Below are 25,819 nucleotides of genomic sequence, written 5' to 3'. Positions count from 1 at the left end.
TAGGTATGTAGGAAAACTCCCTGTATGGTTTTTCCTTATGGGAAATGCGTATTTTCCTCTGAGCTGACACTCCTACTTGCTCAGAGGAGCTTTCTGGGAATACTTAGCTGCTGTTTCCATGCAACAACCAATTTTTCTTCACTGACATGCATTCGCTGTGAATTTTCTGATTGGAAGCCTATTTCATTTGCATATTTCTCATCAACAGCTGAATTTCATTACCTTCTAACTCTCTTTTGCTTTTTTTTTTTTACAGATAAACTGCGTGACTTTCCCCCACCCTGACGTAATGCCAGAGCAGCAGTTGCTGAAACCTTCGGAGTGGAGCTACTGTGATTATTTCTGGGTAAGTAGGCAGCCAGCCACATGCCATATTGCAGTGCTTCCTGAGCTTCTGAAAAAGTGGAGCAAACAGCTTGATTTGTGGTACAAGGTAATGTAGCTGAAAATTTGGGCTGAAATGCAGTGCATTAGGGCAACACCAGGGAGACTGAGTATGCCAGTGAAGATCAGGTGGAAACAGTCTAACTGGTCTCAGATGTGGGCAATTATCAGAAGAGTGTCCAGAAAGGCAAGGTCAGCTATCAGGAGATGGTTTTAGTCAGGAAATGGGTAGGGTGTAGGACAAACTACACGTCTCAAAATACCTCAGCCAAAAGGGCTGTGCAGCAGGAGGTGGGATAGTGAGATGGCTAATAGAATATTATTTCAGTGTTTCCCAGAGCATGAGAGCTGGGGATGCACAAGGAAGCTGGGGGTATCGCATTTAAAACAAGCAGATTTAATTTAACACAAACTTTGTGTTAAATTGTGATACTCTGATATTCTGGAGGACAGATGATAAATGACTTTTTTAACGGATGAGGTTTGTGAAAGACAGGCCTTACTCTTAAATGGAGTAGTTCTAATGTAGCCTTCAGCACAGGAAGTCTCCAGTGGCTGTGTTTCTGTGTGTGCCCTCTTGTGCTTCGCTTTGCTTTCAAGATTAAATTAATCAGATTAAAATGATACAGTAGTCTTTCAAGTGTGGAGCTGATAGAAAAAATATTCCACTGGAAAACTGTTTTTTCGGGGGTGGGGGGACTATTACCTCAACAATGAAGATTTTATGAATTTCACATGTGTTACCAGTTATCAAAGCATTTCCATTTATAAAAAAAGAGTTTCATTTACAAAAAAATGCAGTTGTTGGAGGCACAGCAGCACTTCCCCATGTGCATGCTCAGCGTTGGTGTGAGGACTTATGTCAGTAACTTGCTAAAATACACTGACATACTTGCAAATGGTCATGTTACCAAACCACTGAGGTTTCTTCAGTTTCTTCCAGTCTTCTGATCCCAACAAGCAATACACTGGAAATGGTGTATAGGCTTATTTTTTGCATGTGTTTTACAGAAGTCATTGCCCTGCTTGGTTCTTTCCATTCAGGCTCAGCCGCTGCTTGGCTCCTTGGGCTTGGTCACGTCTCGCTCTCAGTGAAACTCCACTTAAATCTGCCTTTCTTCTGCAAACTTTTATCCTCCCATAACTCTGCTCCCAGGACTTTCCTCTTGTTCAGCCTTGTAATCCATGGTCTGCCCATGACTCGCCTCCCTCTTCGATCAACTCCATTCCTCCCGTTGTCTCAGGCTGGTAGTGCCCATCTGCCCGGTGCCTGGCATGGCATCCTACAAGTCTCTTGCTTTGATTAATGTGGCATTTTTCTCTCTGCAACTGTGCAGCACCCAGAGTATTGGAGCAAAACCTGTAGTCCTTAGGGAAGTGTTGTCCAGGCCTGTTTGTTGGAAGAGGATGGGAAATGAAATTCCAAAATAAGGGAAAGTAGAGAGAGGGGGGAGAGAGAGAGAAAAGAGACACCAGAGAAGACCATGTCGGTCCTTGTAGCAACCCTGAAGTCAGTGTGGCAAAGGGTGAGAAGGGCTGTGTAGGAAATAAACAGTGATGTATGGTGGTAATCTATTGAACACCCTGCAGATTTGTGCAGACTGGCTGTATTTTTCTGAGTGCAAATCAAACTTGAACTTTACAGTCTATTAAAGGTCATTTAGGGCTGCACTAGCTCTGGAAAGAGCAGCAGTGTCCTCCCTTCTCCCCCCAGCAGCTGCCTTGTGCTGGCTCCAGGATCCCTTCTTCTCCTTGCAGGGCTGAGCCGTCATGTCTCACGCTTGCCAGAGCCAGCCCAGGGGCCTTATCAGGTACGAAAGGTCATGGGCAGAAGGGAAGGCAAGACTGCTGCTTTAGCCTCAACATAGGCTTATGCTAGCTAAAGATAACTGTAAAATTTTTTTTTTTTTTTTTTTTTTGTAATAAGAAAAATGAATAAGAGGAGAGGGAAAGAGAAAGTGTTTGACTATTCCTCTGAGAGGGGCTGAGGTGCTGTGACCATCGGCGGTTATCAGAGGAGGGCTCTTCGGACATGACCACTGCCCGTTGCTTGGATTGCTTGGGCAAGCTGCTGCTGGGAACTGTGTGTCTGTGGTTTTGATCCCCATATCTTTTTATTAAACTTCCTGTTTCGTTCCAGGCTGATAAGAAGGATTCACAAGGGAACAATACAGTGTCAGGATTTGAAATTCTTCTTCAAAAGCAACTTAAAGGGAAACAAATGCAGAAAGAAATGGCAGAGTTCGTTCGAGAAAGGTAATTAGCACTTTGCTATCAAATTAACTATTTATGGCAGGTTTTTTTCCTGTTTTAGATATTGCTTTAGTGCATTAATGACATAGCATAAACTGTATAAAAGATATGCTGCCAATTCTTAAAGAGCATTTAATATTTCTTTAATGTCCATCCACACTCTCCAGTTTTCCCCAGCTCTCACTCATCTCTCCTGCTGTGCCTGTTTTAGTCATATTGCACACAGGCTGTCTATTTAGATAGAGGGAACCAAGAAGACTTTAAGCTGCAGATTAAAGGAAAAACACGGACATGGGAAAAACAGTAGAGATCATATTTAGAAAGGAAATATTTTGTCTGAAAAATTAGAGAAGCAATTTGTTGACATGGAGCATAGGCAGAGTTTCCCAGGGGAAGATGTAAAAAGACATCTCTTCGGACTTAAGCTGGTTATGGAGCTAAATTACACATACAGATATTTAGAGTGAACCCCAAGTCATAAAGGCAGATGTTGCTACCAGAAAATGCCAGGGTGCTATTAATTGTCTGTTGCTCTGCTGATATGGGAAGTGCACTGAGCCCCAAAACAAGCAATTGGTAAATGCTCAGTTCAACCATGTACAGGACATGATGTGACATCATTACTCATAAGTAGTATCACTGTTACTTAAAATCACTTGTCATGTGTCCAAGCCAGTGTAAATCATCTTGAGGATGACTCTCAAAACTTGAAAACAGCCCATAGGGAACAACCAGTGCTTACTTCCAAGAGGAAGGCAGAGAACGCTGATGGATGTTCTCTCCTGGAGGCTACTGCACCAGCTGAAGGAGCTGCTGTCCTCTGTTATTAGCTCTATGTTGGTGCTTGCTGCTTAGTTGGTATTGCCTTCCTGCTCCACTGTTGCAGACACAGCATGTCTGTGCCGATGTAAATGAATAGTGGTGGAAGCAATGAATGGGGCAACAAATGTTGGCATTTGGGGGGCATTTGATTGGGCAGAACTTGCAGATACTTCCTTTAATTTGTGATTTCTTTCTCCATCTCATCTTTTTTTTTAGCATGAGGGATATGGCAGCAGTGGAGAAATGCAAAGTATAGCACAGGCAATAAAGATGGTCTGATACAGGAGATGCGGAGTTCCCAGCACCTGTGTGTGGTTCCTAATGCTTTTGATGTAAGACAGTCTGAGAGACAGTTACCTCTCTGATCCTTGAAAAAGTGTGACCAAAGGATGCAGGTAGAAGAAAGGACCAGCTAGCAAAGAAAGAATACAATTGAGAAATAGCCTTGCTCAGCTAGAAGATGAGGAGAAGGCAGAATTGTGATAGCCGTAGGCAGGGAAAAGAGGAGGAAAGCTGCTCCAAAGAAAGTAATGTATAATGAAATTTGGCAGAAACAAAGGAAAGCTGCATTCAAGAGGGAGGGAAAGTTGGTGTGAAATGAGAGAGCGCAAGGACGGAAGAGCTCTGACACTGGGAAGAGGCATGTTCATATCCTCAGTAGAAGTAGGTATGTTATAGAAGAAAAGACAGAAAAGATTCACCATGTGCTGGAAACAAAGAATGTTTGGAATTGAGTGTGCAGAGAATCTAGATGGAAGTTATAAAAAGACGAATATATTTTTCTTCTGTTTGGAGCAAATGATTCAGGATTGCTCTGTGTGGAAAAGGAGGAGAACAGTGTTGAGCTGGAGAGGTTACTCATGGAAATGAGAGCTCAGGCCATCAGGGGAACCTTTACGTTCCCAGGTAAGAGGGAAGAAGTACTGATAAGACTTTCTTGATAACCATCAGGTGGCTCAGGGAATACAAGACCATGTTTAACTAGGGGTTTTCATGTCCAGAAAAATTCTCTCCATCTGTACAACCAGCCTTCCGTAGATGAGGTACAGGCAGTTAACAAAAATAGCTTTAAATAGGAAGCTGGGATGAGACACGATAACCAGATTTCTTCATCAAATAACTAACAACTAACTGAAATTTAGTTTATCAAGTGGATGCTTTTAGAGGAGCTACTTGTAAAGAGCAATCTTAGACCGAGCAATTATATGTTCATTCAGTTCTTGTTGACAAAGGTAGGGTTATAATACATGCTTTGAATTTTAATAAGACAGATCTCAAGAAAGAGAGGAAACTAATTAGTAAATTGACTGAACTGAACGATCAAGGATGTGGGTGTGAAAGAAGGAAAGAATTACTTTAAGTCAAAAGTGCAAATATGGTCCATCATTTGCATTCAAGTAAGCACTCCAAAACAGCCAAGAAAATCTGCACACTGCCCTGCATAGCATCAGTCTCTCCAAGTATAAGAAGTAGTGTTTTTATTAGCAAAAGAACAGTGTCTTAGCCATTCATTTTTTAATTGAGTTGGGCTATGCCTAGAAAATTTGAAATAAATACCAGATTATTTAGCTACATGAAAAGAAACACAAGTAGGAGAATGTCTATAGTAAGTCTGATGAAGGTCTTGTCTAGCCTACTGACTTTAACCTGACCATGGCAATACTGAGTGCGTAAGAGGAAAAAAGCTGTCCTCCCAGCTTCTAATGACCAGAAGTTTGGGGATTTCCAGAGCCAGAGTTTGCCTTAGGTCTGACATACTCATCAGAAACTTGTAAACATCTTCCACTGTTTGTTTAATCCTTTCGAGTCTTTTTACTTTTGACCACTGCAGCAATTTATAGCAGACACTGCAATTTATGCAGTACAGGCAGAGTAATTATGCTTCTCTTGTCTGATAATTTCAGTTACCTCCTAATCTGGAGAAATAGTGTAAAAAGACTCATAGTCACTGTCTTCATGCAGTTGTGTAGAAGTCTGTCAGATATCCTCTATCACCTTTTGTCTGTGTTCCCCATGTTGTCTTAATCTATTTAGTTTCTTCTTGCATGGTAGTCACATCAGATCATCTTTGCCTCCCTTTGTAGCTCTTTAGTTTTTGGTATGACTGAAACTATTTGAGTACAGGCACATGAATTATTTTATTTAAAAAAAAAAAAGCATAAGAAAACAAGGAATAAACATCCAAAGAGCAACTAGAACTAATAAAGTCAAGACAGCATGGGTTAAAATGCACTTATAATCTGTAAGGCTTGTGACTACATAGGGAGTGATATTCTGAAAGTTTTCAAACAATTTAGTGGAAACAAGAAACTTAGGGGTTTTTTGATGTGAAGCTGTAGTAACTGCGAAACAGCCACGTGGATTTCTGGAGGTAGGCTCACAAGGCTCAGGAGTCCCTGTGTACTGATGTGTTGGTGTTTCACAGTCACCACAATCCAGAGTTTGCAGGGTATCTATATTGGCCAGGAGACATATTTTTTTCCCCTTTTTAAGTATATCTTAATTTTGTTTTTTAGCCTCTTTTGAGGTGTTCAAGGTGTTTTGGCCACCACAGATGGTGACAGGACACCAAGCTGGGGTGGAACAATTTATGTCTTATAATTGGGGCTCTTCAGCAATAACCAATTCACGTTTTTCATGACATTTTTTGTTATTATTCCTCCTTGCCAGGCAGTCTGCCCTATTAGTAGTGCCATCCACCTGCAGTACAAGTAACACCTGAAATCCCAGAGCCTGAGTGAAAGCTGGGACCAGTGAGGAGCACTTCCATCAAAGCCAGTGGCTTTGAATGTAGGGTGCCATGCTTAGGACAGGCACTGATGGCAGCAGACATAGTGTACCTTATGTTTGATTGTGAAAATCATGAGGCTTCCTTTTGTCTTGCTGTGTTCAATACTCCCCCAGCTACACCAATATCAAGGAAGAACTTGATGGGGTTTTAAATTCATTATTTTCACAGCAAGCCTTTATGACGGAAGACGGTTATTCCTCTGTTCACGAGATGAAGGACTGAGACATGGATTCTGTGAGGGTCTGTTCGTATGGCAGCTCAGAACAGTCAGCAGACCAGCTAGCACCTTTGCACACCTAGCATCCACAAGTAAATCACTCGGAGGCATCCTTAAGCCAAAATCCAGCAGGAATGAAGTTGCATGATGGGGGATGTAGATTAGAGCTTTGGTTGAGAACTCCTGGTAACTGAGGCAAATGCAGCAAGCCGTGGCTTTGGGCTGGACAGTTAGGTTTTTATCTCTGCTACCTTTAGACATTTGTATCTTTATTATAGTTGACCTATGCTCCCTCTCCAGTCCATAGAAATTGTCACTTCTGAGACAAGATTAGTCTCAACCTAAAGTAAGTATTTAAAGTAGGTCAGATGAAATGTGCCTGGATAAAGACCATGGTGAGGTCCAAACCCCAGTGTAGCCTTTGGTACTGGACAGTTGTATTTGTTGGTCTTGCTTCAGCAGGCATGGGGAGCTGGCTGGTTTCCTTCTCACAAGAGGGGGAGGAAGAGGACCCCTACGTGCTGGGTGAGGTCTGTAGTTGTACTGTGCCATACTGACCTGAGTATCGCCTTGGGCCTCAGCTACCTGCATCCCACAGAGTGACATACAGATAATGTTTTCAGCAGACCAGAATATCAGACCCCTCTTAGCTGGCTCAAGGAACCCCTTTTGTCTCGAATGTGCCACACATAATAATAGTTTTGCTTGCTCAACTAGCTACTGCAAATGGGTGTGCCAAAAATATCCCACTTTCTGCCTTCTCACTGGAAGGAAATGGATCTCAATGAGGTTTTTCCCCTGCTTGTACATAGTTAGCACACAGTCAGGAGTTGCTCCACCTGGATGCTACTCAGGTCTCTCTCAGAGATGCCTTGTTGAGCAAGCTGGTTTGAAAACCAGTGAGTAGCCAGTTGTTTTCCCTAGTTGGGATCATGTATACCTTGCAAATGTTTCACTAGGAGAAGAACTTGGGGGAGACAGAGGTGGATTTCAGACATGATGCTTGTCACCTCAGATCCAGCAGCTGCTCCTTCCCTCCCTGCTGTACAGTCAGCACTTACCCTTGTATCCTTGCTTAACAGCTACACTTGTTCTTCTCCCTGCAGCCATCCCCATAGTGGTTGTGTGCCAACAGCTTCCCTCTTCCTTACCGTCACCGCTGGCAAGCTCAGATCCTGTTGCTGGTGTGGTGCTGCTGAGTGAAGGGGAGAAGGACAGGGCAGTGGGTGGGATGAGTGAAGGACAGGGGCTAGAGCACCACGTGTGGGTGACAGAAGGCCCTCCCACATCTTCACCAACTTTGTCACCCGTAACGGGGAGCAGGAAGCATTCAGTGTCCGTAGGAAAGGTGCAGTCCAGCACCCCAAACCTAATTTGGATTTCTCATGTATCACTGCATTCCTTCATCTTTGCCTTAAGGATGTGCGACCTCACATTTATCAGTAGACTGAAACACATGCCTCTCAAGTGAGCCCAGTTTTGCAGACAGTCCATGTTGCACAGTAGAAACACTTTGTCCTTGTTATTTGGTCTCCACAGCTGTAGGTTTTTCTTCTAATTTTGTCACACACGCTGTCCTCCATATATCCCTGCACTTGCAATTGCATTTTTAGCATATGGTGGTGGAGTCGCCATCTCTGGAAGTGTTCAAAAAACGTGCGGATGTGGAGCTTCAGGACATGGTTTAGGGGACATGGTGGCGCTGGATTAATGGTTGGACTTGATGATCTTAAAGGTCCTTTCCAACCTAGTGATTCTGTGATTCTGTGGAGGGGAAAGATGGATCCTGAAACTGGTGCTGCCAAGCCCTGGAGACTGAAAGGAACATTCCTGTGGCAAGATCTATTAAAATGCAGAGAATTTCTTTAAATTATGTGTGTGGGTTTCTGCCTTAAAGCTTACTTATTGATGTCTTTTTATTTTCTCTCTATGTGTGTGTGAGTGTAGGATAAAGATTGAGGAGGAATATGCTAAGAACCTGTCCAAACTGTCTCAGAATTCCTTGGGTGCTCAGGAAGAAGGGTAAGTGTGTCTCTGTTACTTTTGCAGAAGACAAGAATTTTAACTTTATGTTAAAGGCATTCCTCCCACACAGGTACATGTATTTTTCCTGAGCTCTCCCATTGAGTTGAGGTTTATTTAACTTGACATCCTGGGTATGTTGAGGAAGAACTGCTTTGGAATATTTTTAAGATGTTCATGGTAAATTTTTAGGAATATCTGTATAAAACCTTGCATTTCCAATAAGGTGTTTATGCTATCCTTGTTCTAGCCAGCACTAGTTCCTTTAGGGATTAGTATGTATAAGTACTAAATTACTTCGATATGGAAGAATATATGGAATATATACTGTTAGATACTGTTAATTGTAGATCCATAAGGTCAGTCCGGTAGAATTAGAGCAGCACAGACAGAGGGAGGAAGAAGTCTCTTCTCATCTTGGGTCTGGCCCTCCAAGAAAAGCAGCAGGTTGTCCCTTATTTACAGCATGTTCACACTTTGGAAGCTATTTGGAAGGTATTAGGCAATGCACTTCAGACTAGATTGTAATTCTTTAGTAATAATAAAAAGACACCACTCCTGAAGAATTAGAAATCGTTAGCGCTCTCTGTTCCAACACAAACCCTCTAGCACTGAAAGCCAAGCCTGGAAATGACTGTCCTCACCCTAGCTCTGACACAGTGTGTTTCTACTGGCAGTGAAGCTCCACGAGGTGTTTGCTCAGCTTCCAGTAGACAAGGACAGAGATTGCAACAGGCTAACTGGGCTGTTAGTTCTCTGCGCACCTACATTGGTGATGGTTTCTGTTCCTCTTTCCCCTTTAGGGCTCGGTATTAACTTGCTCCTATCAAAGCTAAAACTGCTTTCTTCCACATCATTCTCCCATTTTCTCCTGCCCCAATAGGAGAAGCAAGGAATGCCTGAAAAAAAAGAAGGGGAAGGAAACTAGGGGAGAGTAGATGAAAAGAGAGGGAATGAGCACCAAAGCATAAGGAATATTGAAGTAGGGAACTGAAAGGGTACACGGAGCAGAGTGCAGGGAGCTAAGAACACTGCCCAGTGGTGCTCTGCCTGGAGAGGTGGCAAAATGGGAATGGAAGGTGCTGTGGTGGCCAAATTGGCTAGGACCAGGAAAAGGCTAGTGAGAAGATCCTGGCGAATCCTGGGGAAAAGTCCATTTTAAGAAGTGCATGAGGAGGAGCAGCCAACAGGAGGATTTGCAGGAGCCAAAAGTGGGACTGCAGCCTAGCACACTCAAAGTAAACGTTCACCAGGGTCTTCCTCTCAATTCTGAGATGGTGTGAGTCAGGGGACCTGATGGACTGCTCTGTGAATACACCAGGTACCACTGCTGGTTTCATATACTCCACAGAGCATTTTCCAGCTTTGCTGTCCAGCGGTCCATGGAATTGACGCAAAGTGTGGACTGTCCCTCCAGGGTCCTCTGCCCTCCTCTGGTGGTAAGAAGACCCACCATCATGTATGTGAGTGGGACATGAGGGTGACAAGATGGGACCAATCTGTGTTATCAGGATAGTTCTGTCCAAAGTTTCTGTGAGTACAGTGCTGCTGCACATACACAGACGGTGATACAGTCCATGGTCATTTAAGTCACTGTGGTTAGATAAGAGATTCAGAAGATGCTTATCAGGCTGAAATGCCTTCTTTACTTAAATAGATCAGATAAAATAGTTAGTACCCGTGAGGACTGGACAGTGGGAGGGGACCTCAGGGTGGGACAAGGGAAGGAGAAGAGTTGGGAGCACTTATGTAGGTGAAACAATCTCAGGTTGTTTAGCTGTGATGAACACCATACTTAAGGACTCAACTCATTGGAGCAGCGTTGGAGATTACAGATCATTATTTTGAAATTACATACAACAGGCAATTTTTCAGGCTACCAGGAAGGGACGAATATGACTCTTCTAAAAGGGGTGGGGGTGAGAGAGAAGGAGCCAGGAAATTATAGATCAGTCAGCTTTATGTAACCTGTGCAAAGTGGTAGAATAAACCATCAAGCTTTCTGAAAGCACTCAGTGGAAAACTAAGGTGATGAGCAATTATTGTGGATGCATACAGAACAATGTCAAAGCAACCTAAATTCCTTCAGTGATGGAATAACGGAGGAAGTCAGTATCATAGCTCTTAATTTAGTATAGCTTTTTGCAATGGGAGATTCTTGTAGGCAGGCAAGAGAAATGTGGCCTAAATAAAGCCTAAGGTACAAAACTAGGTAAAAGATCATAGCTGCTACTTACAAAAAGAGCAGAAAGTAGCTATGGAGTGAGATCCCATGAGCTTCGTCCCAAGTCTAGATTTTTTCCAATGTTTTTGTTAATGAATTATGATAGAATAAATAATGCATTTACAGTAATCAGAGATGAGACAGAGCTAGGAGGGATGGTGTGTACAATTTGAAGAAAAGATTGCAATTTAGAATTATTTTGTTAAACTAGAGAAGTGAACTGAAAAAATTAAGATGCATTTCAATGAGGGCAAAGTACCAGGTTTTACAGTTTCACAGGATGTGAAAGATACAGTTAAGTAACAGTTTGTGGGAGAAGGATCTGGTTATAGTGAATCACAAGCTTATTCATCAACAACTTCACACTGTTGTCTAAAAATGCAATCATACTGAGATATGCAGAAGAAGGAGTGTCTGGTATGAAATAGTCTGTTACCAGTTTAGCAACTGGAAGACTTCAGCTGGAAGAAGGTGTAGTTTTGATTATGACACATTAAGAGGAATCTAGGCTGTTGGAGAGGGTCTAGAGGAGCGTACCTAAATGGCCGTCATCTGGAAAATAATTTGTCTGAAGGAAAAAGAAGGTGGAGAAAAGACCTGGTAATTTTCAAATACTGAAAGTCTTCTCCAAGGAGAAGTAGAATAATCTGTTCACCAAAGGTAAGGTACAAAGTAGAAGAGGCGATGTGAAAACTGCACTGGCGAAGATGTATTTTAAGGATTAGAAAAGAAAAACTTTGTTATGGTAAGGGTAAGAAACTGAAGTATCTTGCTTATGAAGACTAGCATCTCTGTAATTGGAGATTACTGTTCTCAAAGTTCTGCTACATACAATGCAAATATAATTCTGCCTTGGCCACAGAGATTGGTTATCATCTCAGATTTCTGCTATCACTTTTCCATGATTTTGCTGACCATGATAGGGTACAAAGCATTGTGCCTTATCAGTCTGATGCTATCTGGCAAATCTTGCTGGGAGGATATGCAGAAGCAAGGGCACTGATCATTGTTGCTCTGTGTTCTTTCAGCACACTAGGAGAGGCTTGGGCTCAGCTAAAGAAGAGTCTAGCTGACGAAGCAGAGGTTCATCTCAAATTTTCTTCTAAGGTAAATAGTTCTTCGTTTTGCAAAGATCTTTGCTCTGTAGTTGAAGTGGATCTCCCTTCAGTGCTTGTTAGTGGGGAAAATACACATGCGTATGGTACAAATTTAGAAGAATTAATAAGTTGGTGAACAAACTTACTGAAACTCTGTCCATTCTTCCTGCCAAAATCATAGTTTATTTAATCTTCCTGATGAGTAAGTTAAAGCACATCTAGCCTTAATTTTTCATTTAAAAAAAAAAAAAGGAAACTTAATTCTAGATGTTATTCACCTAGGGCTCTAACCTAGAGCTTGTACAGATTACTTCTGTAAATGAAGAAATAAAAAATAATATTTGGCTTCTCAACAAGAATCTACTGTATCTGTCTGGAAGGAAAAAAACCAAGACTCTGACTTCTTTGTATTGTTAGCCTTTCTGGAAAGAGCACTGGGAACTTAACTTCATGTGATTTTTGGATCTTCTGTCAAGTGCTGCCCAAGAAGATTCCTTATACAAATTATGGTATTTATCTGTTTTTTTCCACCACATGTGACAGACTCTTGTGTCCTGTTAACATTATGTTAACCTCTGTGGATGATCAAGTTCAATACAGTGGCAGATATCTCAGCACAACAGCCATGTTCTGGAGGAAAATTATAGCTTTGCACTGATTGTGAGCGATTATGCAGAGGTTACTCAGGCAACCAGTTGCTGCCTTGGTAACCCACTGCTCTGCTTCGAACTTCTACTTCAGGGCTGTAATTAGTGAAATACTTTGTGCTCCCCATTGTCCTCCCGTATTGTTTTCCATGATGAAGAAATGCATCCTGAAGTGGTGTGTTCGTGTAGGCAGACAATGTATGTGGGCCCTTTCATTATTTTACTTTTCGTTAAACCCTGCACAGAAACTCCTGTAGCATCCTCTGAACTTTCCCCACTGTTCCAGTACCTGCTTTGGGAGTTTCTAGTTCTGCCTTTCTTTTATTAACAGAAGATGTTTTTAAACATATTGATTACTGCTATTACTTTCAGAGAAATAGTAATTACCTTTCTTATTGATAGTTGAATGAAACCAGTCAGTGCTTGGCACAAGCAGCCAGTACGGTGCAGAGCACACCAAGAATATTTAAACATAAACACCAGCCATGAAGACAATGAACAACTTCTGTGACAGTCCTTCATGGCACTGTTACATTGGGGGTCATGAACAGATCGGAGAAGGTGACAGCACTCTTGTGGCACTTGGGACATAAAATATTATTACACTACTAATGCCTCTACAAACTGGCATGGCAGCTGTAGATACATGCACAGGAAGAATCCTTCAAGAAGGCTATCATGGCACTCAACCTGTTCTCCAGCTATCTGATTATCCCTTTCTGAGCTCCAGAAAGTGAGTTCTGCTGGAAGATGGACATGTGTTGTACTAGTTGAAATCATGGTGGCCTGGCCTGAATATGACAGTGTGTTACCAGCCATCCTGGAAATGGTACTGATGGAGCAAAGGAAAAAATAAGTACTTGTGAAATCAGAGGAATTTTTGAAGTGTGGTTTATGATAACTCAGTTGTGTAGTTTCTCCAACATTCTAATACTGTGATTAACCCTATGCCTCTGTCTCTCTGCCTAAGTCTCTACCATACTGGTACGGAGATACAGGGTCTCTGTCCTATACCTGATAACTTTTTTTAGCAAACTTCTTGAGATTTCAAGTCCTTTGTCACATCTCATTCATTCAGTGATGGGTAAGTGTCAGAGTTGTCTGTATACACTGGTGCTTTAAATCTCTTCATCTTAGGAAAGTAGTTTATGTTTTTTTTTCATCTGTTGCATGGATTTGAAAGTCTTTTAGCAAGATATTCTAGCAAAAGAAAAAAAATGGTCAGCTATAATGCAACACTTAAAAGCCAAGGTTATTCACATGTGAGTCTATTTTGATAGCTTATGGTACCTCTTGCAGATGGAAGTTCAAGCAGGATAATGATACTAGAGGAAAGATGACTGCCTTTGCTGAGAAGTCCACCTCTTTGATTCCCAGAACACAAAACTGGAGAAAGCAGTTACCTTGTTTGCATTTGAGCCTCCTGGTGATGCATTTCCCATCTTTATGAGGCTCTCAGAATTTCCTGTCCCATTACAAACCATGTGAAATAAACAAATATCTTTAATTTCTATTAGGCACGTAGAACTACCAGTGAAATGCCCTCCTATTTGGTGTGTCCCTGGCCCTGGGGATATTTGTAAGAGTTTTCACAGAAATGCCTGCTTATGTCAGATGAGTCAGGGTGCCACCTCTTCTGCTGAGGATGATTGACTCATGTTGGGTCGTTTACCCAGGGTAATCCATCTATTAATGGAGCAGTCTGAAGAGCATGCAGACTTGTTTAGCTACTTCAAACTCAGTTGGACACAGACGTCTCTATCAATTGTAATATATTGCCTCTGGTGTTCACTGAAACCATCCTGAACTTCCCTCTGTTCCAGTTCTTGTTCCATTGAGCACTGACAGTGCTCCTGGCACAGTTTTTCGTTTGTACCTCTGTTCTTGAGAGAGCTTGTGTAACCATGCTGGACCACAGAGTTGTGAACAGGTCTTTATTAGCTTACCTGGGGCCATCCTGATGTGACTGTCATAAAAATATTGTCCAGAATTTTCTAATCCAACCCTGTCAGTCAGAGCAGGACTATCACCCACAGTGGATCAAGTCTAGCAGAGTTTTGGCTAGCAGAGTCTTGAATATCTCTTAAGGACAGAGATTTCACGACTTCTCTGGTCAACCTGTTCCAGTGCCCAGTTACCATTCTGGTGATTTTTAAAAAAAAATTACATTCAACCTCAAGCTACCAAAGTTCGATTTTCTGTTGTGATGTTGCCTGGCCCTACTAAGAAGAATTTGGCTCTGTTACCCTTGCAGATGACCTTCAGATACCTGTAGGCCATACTGGATCACCATGGTGCCCATCTTCATCTGCCTAAACACGCCGTGCTTTAGGCTTATTTAACCTCTCTAGGATGTGCTGTAGGGCCTTGGCTGTCTTTGTAGCCTCTCTCCATTAAAAAGCTTGTGCTGAGCTTGAATGAAGTTTCCTTCTCCATTAAAATAGCACTGGAGAAAGGCCAAAATAGTTGTTTTCAGGGACTAATTGATTCTGTACCATTGTGGGCCATGTTAGGTGATTACAGACCCAACTCACCTGCCTTGATGAAGTCCAGCATCCCCACAGAAGGGACAATAGAAAAGAATTATTTGGTTGCTTCTGGGGAGGTGAAACATCTGCATCCCTTCAGAGCACATTTTCTATTTCAGATGTCAAAACTGTGTCAGAAGGCCAAACAGCAATATGATACAAACTGTTACCAGAGCTGAGTATGACTGTCAAGTCCTGCTTGTAAGAGATCAGCCACATGTGCGGTGTTGATGGATGCCTCCTGAGTTCATGTCCTGCTTTTGGCTGGGATAGAGTTAATTTTCTTCCTGACAGCTGTGTTTTGGATTTGGGATGAAAATAATGTTGATAACATACTGATGTTTTTAGTTGTTGCTAAGCATACAAGGACTGTTCAGCTTCTCATGCTGGCCTGCCAGTGGGGGTGGCTGGGGAAGGGGGTGGGTGGGAAGCTGGGAGGGGACACAGCCAGGACAGCTGTCCCAGGCTGGCCAAAGGGATATTCCATACCATACGACGTCATGCCCAGTATGTAAACTGGGGGAGTTGGCTCAGGAACTGGCTGGGCATTGGTCGGCAGGTGGTGAGCAACTGCATTGTGCATCACTTACTTTGTATATCCTATTATTATTATTGTTGTTATTGTTATTATTTCCCCTTCCTTTTCTGTCCTGTTAAACTGTCTTTATCTCAACCCACGAATTTTACTTTCTTTTTTCCCCTATTCTCTCCCCCATCCCACTGGGGCAGGGAGGGGAGGAGTGAGTGAACGGCTGTGTAGTTTTAGCTGTCTGCTGGGTTAAACCACAACAGCTCATTTCAGTGGTTTCTGACTTCTCAAACTTCTCTTTAGGCTCCTTTATACTTGACGGAAATCAGTAAAATGTGCCCGTATTTGATCTTTTTTCACTATACAAGAAATGCAGACGTGTCACCACAGTCCACTGACTCACCTTATTGCAGTCAGGGTTAGCCACTTTAGTTTGTGTACTTTTTTAAAAAGCAAGTTGGATCAGTTAGGCCAGAATCAGAATCACTGAAGTAGTGCTGTAGATATTGCCTGCAGTTGGATCTTATGTGTAAGAAGAGAGATATGATTTCTGACAGGAAGATTTATGAGACAAAGACAAGATTTCTGTCCTTTTGCCCCCTTCAGCAAATATTCCCTTAACAGAGCTGTCCTGAGAAGAGATGAGTTTTGCAGTAGGCCAGCAGGTCGAGGGAGGTGATTCTGCTTAAAGGGAGCCTATAAGAGAGATGGGGACAAACTTTTTAGCAGGGCCTGTAGCAATAGGACAAGGAGTGATGGTTTTAAACTAAGACGGGGTAGATTTAGACAGGATATAAGGAAGAAATACTTCACAGTGAGGGTGGTGAAACCCTGGCCCAGGTTGCCCAGAGAGGTGGGAGATGCCCCACCCCTGGAAACATCCCAGGTCACATTGGATGGGACTCTGAGCAACCTGCTGTAGTTGAAGATGGCTTACTGCAGGTGGGTTGGACTAGATGGCCTTGAAAGGTCCCTTCCAACCCAAACTATGCTATGATTCACTCAGATCTCTCTTGGGAAGAGACATTGCCTTTGGCTGTGGTGTGTATATTGTTTCCTCTCTGTCCTGAGCTCTGCTCAGCAGAAGAGCCAGAAATCACTGCCCAGCTCTTCATTATTGCCATTTCTTCCTTTGTTTTCATTACCAGCTTCAGAGTGAAGTAGAGAAACCCCTGCTCAACTTCAGAGAGAACTTTAAGAAAGACATGAAGAAGTGTGACCACCATATTGCAGACTTACGGAAGCATCTGGCCAGCCGCTATGCAGCAGTTGAAAAGGTGGGAGCAGGGAACAGGGTTTATGAGATACTGCTGGTTTGAACAGAAAAGCAGCTGCCCCATGAAAAGTTTCTCTTCCTCAAGAAAGAACCACAAAGGTTTCTGCTGAGTGCCTTCTGCTGCTAGTTATGCATTACCAGGCCCCTGACATAGTTTGATGCTTAGCTGAGATTTGTGAAACTGGGGGCTACAGGCAGGGCCTAACACATTACTGCTGAACTGGCTTTTTGTTTCTTCCTCCCCTTCCCAATTTGGGATATTAATAATACACTTGAGGAAAATACTCCTTGCTTGCGTGCATGTGGAAGTCACATCTATTGCCCTCAAAATTTAAAAAACCTTGCCTTAGAATAGCAGCATGGTCAGGCCAAAGACTCACCTGGCTCAGTATCCTCTCATGCAGTGGCCAAAAGCAGATGGCCAATGAAGGCAGCTCGACCCTGGCACAGCAAGTCACAAACCCTCTCCCAGTTCCCTTTTGCTGCGCCTCGCAGCAAAGATCCTCACCTGAAAAACCCAAACAGCAGCACCCTAGTTCCAGGGGCTGTTCTAATACGAACACCCAGCAGGTAGCTGAGGTTGTGGTTTAGGGAGAGTTACACCTGCAAAAAGTGTTCTCGTAGCAGCAGCTGGCTGCAAATGGCCTCAGCTGGCAAATGCCTCAGCTGCCAAGATGCTTATGCCAAATGGTATCCTCATGCAGTTTGTTCTTGGGTGTAAGTTGGAAAGGAAAATACCGTGCTCAGTCAACCCAGAAGGTTGTTTGGGCTTTCATTGAAGATCAAAGTGCACATGAGAAAGTTTGCCTGGGGACAGAGTTGTTGCAGGATGCACAAGGTTATTAGATTATATGTATGCATTAGGCTGACTGCACGGAAGGCATTTTTCTGCAAAACCGTAAGTTCTTCACAGTCATATCTGCAAAGAAACACGGTCCTTAGTAGGGGTATTGAAAAGAATGAATTAGAATAGCCTAGACAATAAGAAATTAAAAAAGAGTAAAGCTGTGTCTGCAGGGTGCCTGATGAAGCACTCAGCTTCTCACCAGATTGCTTTCCTGCAGCTCCCTCTTGTGACCTGCTGAACCAAGCACAAGGTCTTAGGAACTGCAATTTGAAGAAACTCAAGTAATGCCTCGAGTTGTAACTTGCAGCCTGGTGTCACCGTAGAAAACTGCAAGGTGCTAATAAAATATAATCATCCAAATTTAGTTTTAAACACCAGAAGTGGATAAAGAACAAATGTGACCTATTTTGTAACAAGTCCATGCAAAACAAGTTATTTTTATTTTATGTGTTTAGGCAGCCTCAGCAAATGAGGTGACAAGCATGCAGGTGTGGTAATGATGTTTTTTTGTTAAGACACTTTACTAATTTGCCTACATTAAGTACAGTAATGATACTAATAAATCAGGTTTTAGTAGCCTGAAGAACTTTAAAGTAATTTAAATAGTTAGTTGTAACCAGGTCTCAGGTTCTTCATTTCTACAGTATGAACTGCTGTCATCATGAACCTGAATTAGTTTTTCTGAAATAAGTCTAAAAGTTCCTATTGTTACAGTTTCTGATAAGTGTATATTGAATCCAGAAGGTACTTACAGATAAATTTTGTAAGACATTTGAAATTCTTTCAAGAATTTAGATCCTAAGAAAATCGAATGGAAGAGGTGTCTTGGTGATGCTGGTTAGGACATTTGGAAGAAGCTCCAGCTCTGCTTTCTTCCAGAAATAGTGAGAAAGTTACTAAGAAACTTGAAAGTCTGATGATGCCTTTTGTATTGTGCTTGTGATTTGTTGGTGACAACTTCTATATGGTGGTAGGACACTTCTTTGAACACCACATGGTGTCAGAAGAACTTGAATCCCAGTTAGGACCCAGTTTTATGCAGACTCCCTGATTTCTTACTGAAAAATACTTGTCTGAAGGAGTCATAGATGGCTGAAAGCAGCTGGCAGCTCTTTTCTAAAACATGTGACTTCTTTAATTACTTCAAGGCCCGGAAAGCCTTGACAGAGAGACAGAAGGATCTGGAAATGAAAACACAGCAGCTAGAGGTGAAGCTCAGCAACAAGACAGAAGAAGAAATTAAGAAGGCAAGACGGAAGTCCACTCAGGCGGGTGAGTACCCATGTCTCTCAGCGGCCAGAGGCGAGTGCAGCCCCACGGATGGCAGGAGCAAGATGGGTTCCAGCTGCCCATCCACCCATGTATTTCTTGTTTTTTGATATTGTAGCTACAAAGTGAACTGTGCTACAAATCTGTTTGGTATTAAATCCTCTGAAGAAGCCCAGTTTTTCCAAGTCAAACATTGCAAAATTATGATTTTGATAATCGGGGTGAGAACAGTAAAAGGAATGTGAATTGTCCTTTTGTTTTGTGAAAGCATGCTGAGATAACTGAATGTTTGTGAAACTTTCAATGTCAGATTCAAAGAAGCTCAGCTGAGGATGTTTCTTCCTTAAATCATAGTTCCTTCCTTGGTTCTTTCTGAAACAACAGTCACCCACAATTATGTGCATGCCTGTTATGCTTCCTACTACTGTCTTTTTCCTTGAAAGTAAACTTTTTGTCTTTTTTCCACAGCTACCCAGTGATTAAAATCATTTCTGTTCAAGGCATATTGGGGATATAGTAGTGTGTGCTATACTGTACTGAGAACACAGACACTTGATGTGACCTGTGCATGTTTTACATAGCCTCAAACCACTTCCACAGGCTCCATCAGGAACTGTCTTTCTTGAGATCTGCAAAGCTGTTATATGCAGCTCTATTCACCTTTGCTGAAAATGTGTTTTAACTAGGGCTTCCGTGTATCATCCCCTCATAGGTCCATTCCTTGGCAGAATGGTCCTTCATAGTTACGAGGCTTTTAAAACTTCAGGATAGCCTGTCTGGGTTTTGAGAAGACTGAGAAGAGTCATTTGCAGTGTGAGCATGTGTACAGACAGCCATTTCAGGAGAAACAAAAGTTACATTTCAGAGACAGGAGGCTCCATGAGAGATGCTCTTTATCTGTCTGCAAATTCACCGCCTCTCTGTTTCCTCAGGAAGTGTTTGTAACAGCTGTTTATTGAACAAGCAAGAGAGAGCTGAAGATCAGATGGGAGTAACCCACAGTTTGGTATGAGTCTCCCCATTGCTCTCCCCCACTTTGTGCTACTGTTACAGTGCATGGCAGGGGAGGACTGATGGGGGGATTGAGTGCTCCCTCAGTAAGTTTGCAGATGACACCAAGTGGGAGTGTTGAGCTGCTGGAGGACAGGAGGACTCTGCAGAGGGATCCAGACAGGCTGGATCGATGGGCCGAGGTCAACTGTATGAGGTTTAACAAGGCCAAGTGCTGGGTCCTGCACTTGGATCACAACAACTCCATGCAACAATACAGGCTTGGGGAGGAGTGGCTGGAGAGCTGCCCAGCGGAAAGGGACCTGGGGGTGCTGGTTGACAGCCAGCTGAACATGAGCCAGCAGTGTGCCCAGGTGGCCAAAGCGGCCAACAGCGTCCTGGCCTGTATCAGAAATAGTGTGGCCATCAGGAGTAGGGAAGTGATCGTGCCCCTCTACTCAGCACTAGTGAGGCCGCAGCTTGAATACTGTGTCCAGTTTTGGGCCCCTCACCACAAGAAGGACATTGCGTTGCTGGAGCATGTCCAGAGAAGGGCAACATAGCTGTTGAGGGGTCTGGAGTACAAGTCTTATGAGGAGCGGCTGAGGGAGCTGGGGGTGTTCAGTCTGCAGAAGAGGCGGCTGAGGGGAGACCTTATCGCTCTCTATAACTACCTGGGGTTGTAGTGAGGTGGGTGTTGGTCTCTTCTCTCAACTAACTAGTGATAGGACGAGAGGAAATGGCCTCAAGTTGCACCAGGGGAGATTTAGATTGGATACTAGGAAAAATTTCTTTACTGAGGGAGTGGTCAAGCGTTGGAACAGGCTGCCCAGGGAGGTGGTGGAGTCACCATCACTGGAAGTGTTTAAAAAAATGTGTGGACGTAGCACTTCAGTACACAGTTTAGTGGACATGGTGGTGTTGGGTTGATGATCTTAGAAGTCTTTTCCAATCTTAATGATTCTATAATTTGCCCCATCCCTGCAGGTAGTGCAGTAGCCCCAGCTGGGGTGCATGCAATGCACATAGCAGCACCATGTAGTGATCTAGCTTTGACATGAGGCCTGTTGCAAGTGGATGATAGGACTAGAGAGCTCTAGACCAGAGCCCTTCTATGATCCCACTGGTTATTGACACGTGACATTGCTTTCTGCTCCCATGGATTGTTCAAGTGTTTCATGGCTTTCATGTTCCTGGCTGTACAGTGGCTCAGGTTCACTCAGGTGGGTGGAGGATAGCTCCTGAGGAGCCTCCTGGAGGGTGGGAGCCATTAGTTCAGATTTGTCATGTCAGACTAGGCATCCCCTGTCCGGGTGGGTAAGCTTATTGCTGAGCTTTAAGCCCTGAATCCTGGTTTCTTTGTAGAGTTTGGTTGCCACCCTAAGTTCTAAGTCCATGAGAGACTTCCACGTGCATTTACTTCTTTGACACTTGTTTGTGTCAAAGTTTGGAGTCCTGTTCTTAAAGCTTGACTTGTCCCCAGATTATGTATAAAGACCTTTTTGCACCTAAAAGAACAGGATGAATTTGAGCCCTGAACCTAGGCATCAAACCATTAGGGAAAGCGTAACTGAGCCTCATTTAAAGAAGAAAGAGAATTTACTAGCTGGACTGCAATAATCTCTGAGACATGCCTTCCAGATTTTCCACCCACCTTTCCCCCTCTGTTAGAGCAGAGTCCTGCGACAAAGAAAAAATTTAAATAATCAAAGTTTATTGTGTTACTGCCCTGAACACAGGAGGAAGCCATCTTCAGAGGCTGGAGAATGCATGACTGAGCAACTGGGTTTCGGTTGCAAATAAGCATCCCTCAGTCTCAGACAACTTGAGCCTGACACTTTGCTCCTGTTTTAAACAGACCCGTCTTAGAATGCAGTCTCACCTACAGAGTGCTACCCTGCAATTCAATAACTCATTATTATTGAATTCCCACTCTAATTATTTTATTTTTCGGATATAACTTTCTGCCTATGACCGTTTTTTTTAACTGAAGTAACTTGTTTCATAGTTCTGGGCATTTTGTAAAATATTACTTAATGTTCATATTTTCCTTTAAAAGTCTTGTCTTTCCCCCTGGTTCTTTCTCACCCCAATCACCTGCTCTTTTACCACACATCAAGTGCATGCATTTTGTTGAAATTTTGTTACACCTGACAAATACCATGTAACAGAACTGCCTTCAGCTGCACCAGGACTGAGGTTGAACCCCTCTAGGTCTGTCCACAAAGACTAAACTGCAATGTCCTTCTAAGCTCCATAACACTGGCTAGGCAAGACTAACGTGTTGCTCTCTTGAACTTTTCAGGAGATGACCTGATGCGCTGCGTGGATCTTTACAATCAAGCCCAGTCCAAGTGGTTTGAGGAAATGGTGACCACCACTCTGGTATGTAACTCTGTGTAGCATCTCACATGTATAACACTGCAAAATTGTAGTGGTGTACAACATTGATCACTCATAGGTATTACAGTGCAAAGCAGTGAGAAAAAATTGGGTGATAAATCTCCCATTGCATTTCTTGTTCTCACTTCTAAGAAAGACTCATACCATTAGGGGGAGGAAGAAATAATTGTTTCTTTGCAGAAGGCATTAAACCAGTTCAGGGCTGATTACGTGCCAGAATGCTGGAATTGTCCCGAGGAAGGATGAAGTAATGCGCAAGGAAGACATGGAAAAACATGTGATAAATTGTTGAATCCATTTATACATTATACAATTTTTCTATTCATGATTTTACAATTTCTTCATGAGTACTGCCAGCTCAGAAGAGGCATGCTTTAATTGCCTATTGTTCTGTTTCTCCGAAGATAACACAGCTCACAGTATTCACCCGAAGGGCATATACCTTTGGGGTTAGTCAGCAAGATGCCAAGATACAGCTTTGATGTGCTGTATTCCTTGAAATACCTGTACTTTGGCTTGAGGGCTCCTCCCTAATGCCATTCCTTAGAGCCCTTCTGGACAACAGCCAATTGCTTTCAAAAGTGGGAAATTAAAATGTATTTTGCATGTATTTTTCTCATTGGACAAACACAAAACTGTAAACTCCTCCTAATAAGAAGCAGGGTAATAAATTGCTCAGCATTTGGAAGAGTGTCAGTGTAATATTTAAACTGTAGTAAATAAATAAAGGCAAATGGGTGAGTGGAAAACCAGGAGGCAGATATCTTCCCAAAAGCAGAACAAGAGAGAAAAAGTTGTCTGTTCCTGTAATAAAGGATCTGATTCTCCTCTCACCTTCACTGGTGGTTTCTCACTGATGTAAATGACACTGACCATCACTGCCACTGTGTCCAGATACAGCCAGGTATATGTTGGCTGCATATTTGCTAGAGAATACTTCCCAGAGAAGTATGACTCAGAAGTGCTCTAACAGATAGCTCAAGAGGAAAGTCATAGTCTGCAGGCCGCACAGCAGGTTTGGCGATTGTGAAACTCGGCCTGAGAAGCATTTGAAGGTAAGTCTTGGTATACATGAGTATAAAATCTAAATTGAAAACCAATCTGCATCTGATCAGCTCGGATACAGATTAGTTCATATGCAATACAAAGTCAGGAGAGTCAAGGTCTGAAGATTTGTGTTTCCTTGTGTACTTTCCTCCCTGAAATTTCTGGTGCAGTTACAATGCATGTTCTGCATATGGCGTGCTTACAAGCACTAGCACACTGGGTTCTGCATTCTGATCCTGCACATCTGTGCCCAAAGTAAGGGAATCTGAGTTCAAAGTGGGCCATTTTTTCCATAAGGGCACTACATCAACCAGCAACAGCAATAGGAGCTCAATCTATTTCAATCTGGTCCATACCACAAACTCCTTTGCTTTTCTTTCTCCTCAGGCAGATAGTCTGCCACCTGAGATTTTTGTGCTGTAATTAAGGATCTGTTTCCCAAAAGATGTTTAACAAATTGCAGCTTACACAAGGAAGGCTATGTAGCAGCCTGCCTGCTTGTATATGCTTGGGTTGCACTCTACCATGGAGAGCAGTAAGTGGACACCAGAAATACCCTCTGATTTGGTCCCATTGATGTCTCTGTGAATACAGAGCTTTCTAGTGAAACAGCAAAGTCTATTACAGAATATGTCTTTAAGTGCAGACTTCCATAACATGCTGCTCCCACTGCTGCTGCTCAGATGGACAAGGAGGGACTAAATGCAGATTTTGACGTATAATATCAGAATCCAGGAGAAGAGTGAGGCAGAAAAATCAGGAGGAAAGTAGAAATCACCTGCCTCTTCAACTAAAGCATTGCTGGGGTCTGCTTACTGCCAGCTGAGCCAGGTGGAGACTTGTCCCAGCTCATCATCTGGTGAACAGATAAAACTGCTCTTACAGGTGTCTGGTTAGACCGAGGGCAGGCAGACCCCAATGCAGTCTCTTATTTCCCCAAGGAATCACTGTAACTTCTGGAGCTAGCAACAAAGCATGCAAAGCTTCGTGCAGGAAACAGATTCCCTCTTGCTTGCAGCATCCTTGAAGGCAGTAGCTCCTCTCTCTGCCTTGGTTGTCTCAGTTTTGGAAAGGTTTCAACCTTCTTTTCTGCCATTAGGCTCGATCTGAAGAGACTTCTGTTGCTTGCTGTCTCTGATTCTCTGCAAATCAGAAGGATGTGCAACCACAGAGTTCAGCTCCAAAGCGTGATCCTGGGGTAGTATCGCACTGACTGACAACCTTTTCTGTGTCATCCTTTCTCTGGGCCTTCAAGCTCAGCTTCCAAGAAAAATATGGACTTGTTTTTCTTTATGTCCAGGAGCTTGAGAGACTAGAAGTTGAAAGGGTGGAGATGATTCGGCAACATCTTTGCCAGTATACACAGCTGCGGCATGAGACAGACATGTTCAACCAAAGTGTAAGTCTGCTTTTTGTTCAGTCCCTTTGGTCTTTACTGCACTTCAGCTGAGCAGAATGGTCCCTATCCTGATCTGACTGACTTGTATTAAAAGGAGACGTGAAAAGCGTATGCAGTCAGCTTGTTAGTTTGCAGCACTACTGTACTGCCGCTCTGCAGTCCTGCTCCCCCAGGACTCTCTGGTCCTGGTTACATTGCATACTGCTGGATCACAGCTTTTTGCTGGGGGAGACACTATGAGCTGAATTATGTTTGGCCAATATGAGCCATTGTTAGCTCTCCCAGCATGATGCAGTACTCCTTAAGGTCATCTGTTCTTGCAAGGAAGATGGTAAATAGATTCATTGTCGGGGGAGGGAGTATATATTTTTCTCTTATTAAAAAACTGGCTAGTTTTTGAATATTAAAGTATGGGGGATATATGCTGACCTCAGTATATGGTTGTATTTGGTGTAAGGTACAGATTGCATGACAGGAGCCAGAGACTGACTGGCCAATGCCTGGCATAAGAAGTCTGTCTCTGCTTGATGTTAAAAGTCTGCTTCTTCTCTGCTTCCTGCTATGAGGCTTCACATTCAGATCTGGCTTTTGCCCACAGTCTCATGTATTTGTAGTTCTCGCTTGTCTGCAAATGCAACATAGACATGCACATAGCTGCTCTACGCTTCGGAGCAATGACTGTCTTTGCTTGAAATGCACCCTTGACATTTTGATTCTTGTTTTGTTCATTTTAGACAGTAGAGCTCGTGGATCAATTGCTTCGGAAAGTGGATCCTGCCAAAGACAGGGAACTGTGGGTAAAAGAACACAAAACTGGAGATATCCGACCTGTGGACATGGAAATATAGACTGATCTATAGTTGTATGTGATGAGTCCACTGAATTAACCAGGCTAATGTTTGTCTTTTAAGGCTCAGAAGAGCATAGGGAAAAGGTTGTTCCACTACCAGACACCTTGTAATTTATGTCTGTATGGGCTATCTCTGTTACACTTAGTCATTAAAGTGGTCCTCATTGTGCTAAGCCTTAAGCACCAGACATTCCAGGGTGAAGAAATGAGATGTGTCCTTCCCA

General features: G+C 43.0%; 1 protein-coding gene across 2 annotated transcripts in view; it reads left to right on the top strand.

Annotated features, from left to right (window-relative positions):
* The window catches only part of GAS7 (growth arrest specific 7), a gene marked incomplete at both ends in the record, with an annotated part of 101,985 nt that extends 76,392 nt beyond the window's left edge, over window positions 1–25,593 (top strand). For both annotated transcript variants that reach the window (XM_082008352.1, XM_082008351.1), the window contains 9 exons: window positions 257–346; window positions 2,525–2,640; window positions 8,415–8,489; window positions 11,742–11,820; window positions 16,663–16,791; window positions 18,786–18,909; window positions 22,202–22,281; window positions 24,647–24,745; window positions 25,480–25,593. In XM_082008352.1, coding sequence (XP_081864478.1) covers window positions 257–346; window positions 2,525–2,640; window positions 8,415–8,489; window positions 11,742–11,820; window positions 16,663–16,791; window positions 18,786–18,909; window positions 22,202–22,281; window positions 24,647–24,745; window positions 25,480–25,593 — 906 coding nt within the window. The remainder of the gene's footprint in view (window positions 1–256; window positions 347–2,524; window positions 2,641–8,414; window positions 8,490–11,741; window positions 11,821–16,662; window positions 16,792–18,785; window positions 18,910–22,201; window positions 22,282–24,646; window positions 24,746–25,479) is intronic.
* Window positions 25,594–25,819: the final 226 nt, after the last annotated feature.

This window comes from Phaethon aethereus (assembly GCF_964289735.1).
Source record: "Phaethon aethereus genome assembly, chromosome: 18".
Classification (NCBI taxonomy): domain Eukaryota; kingdom Metazoa; phylum Chordata; class Aves; order Phaethontiformes; family Phaethontidae; genus Phaethon; species Phaethon aethereus.
The sequence above is the reverse complement of the archived record's forward strand: the minus strand, read 5'-3'. Positions and strand labels throughout refer to the sequence as shown.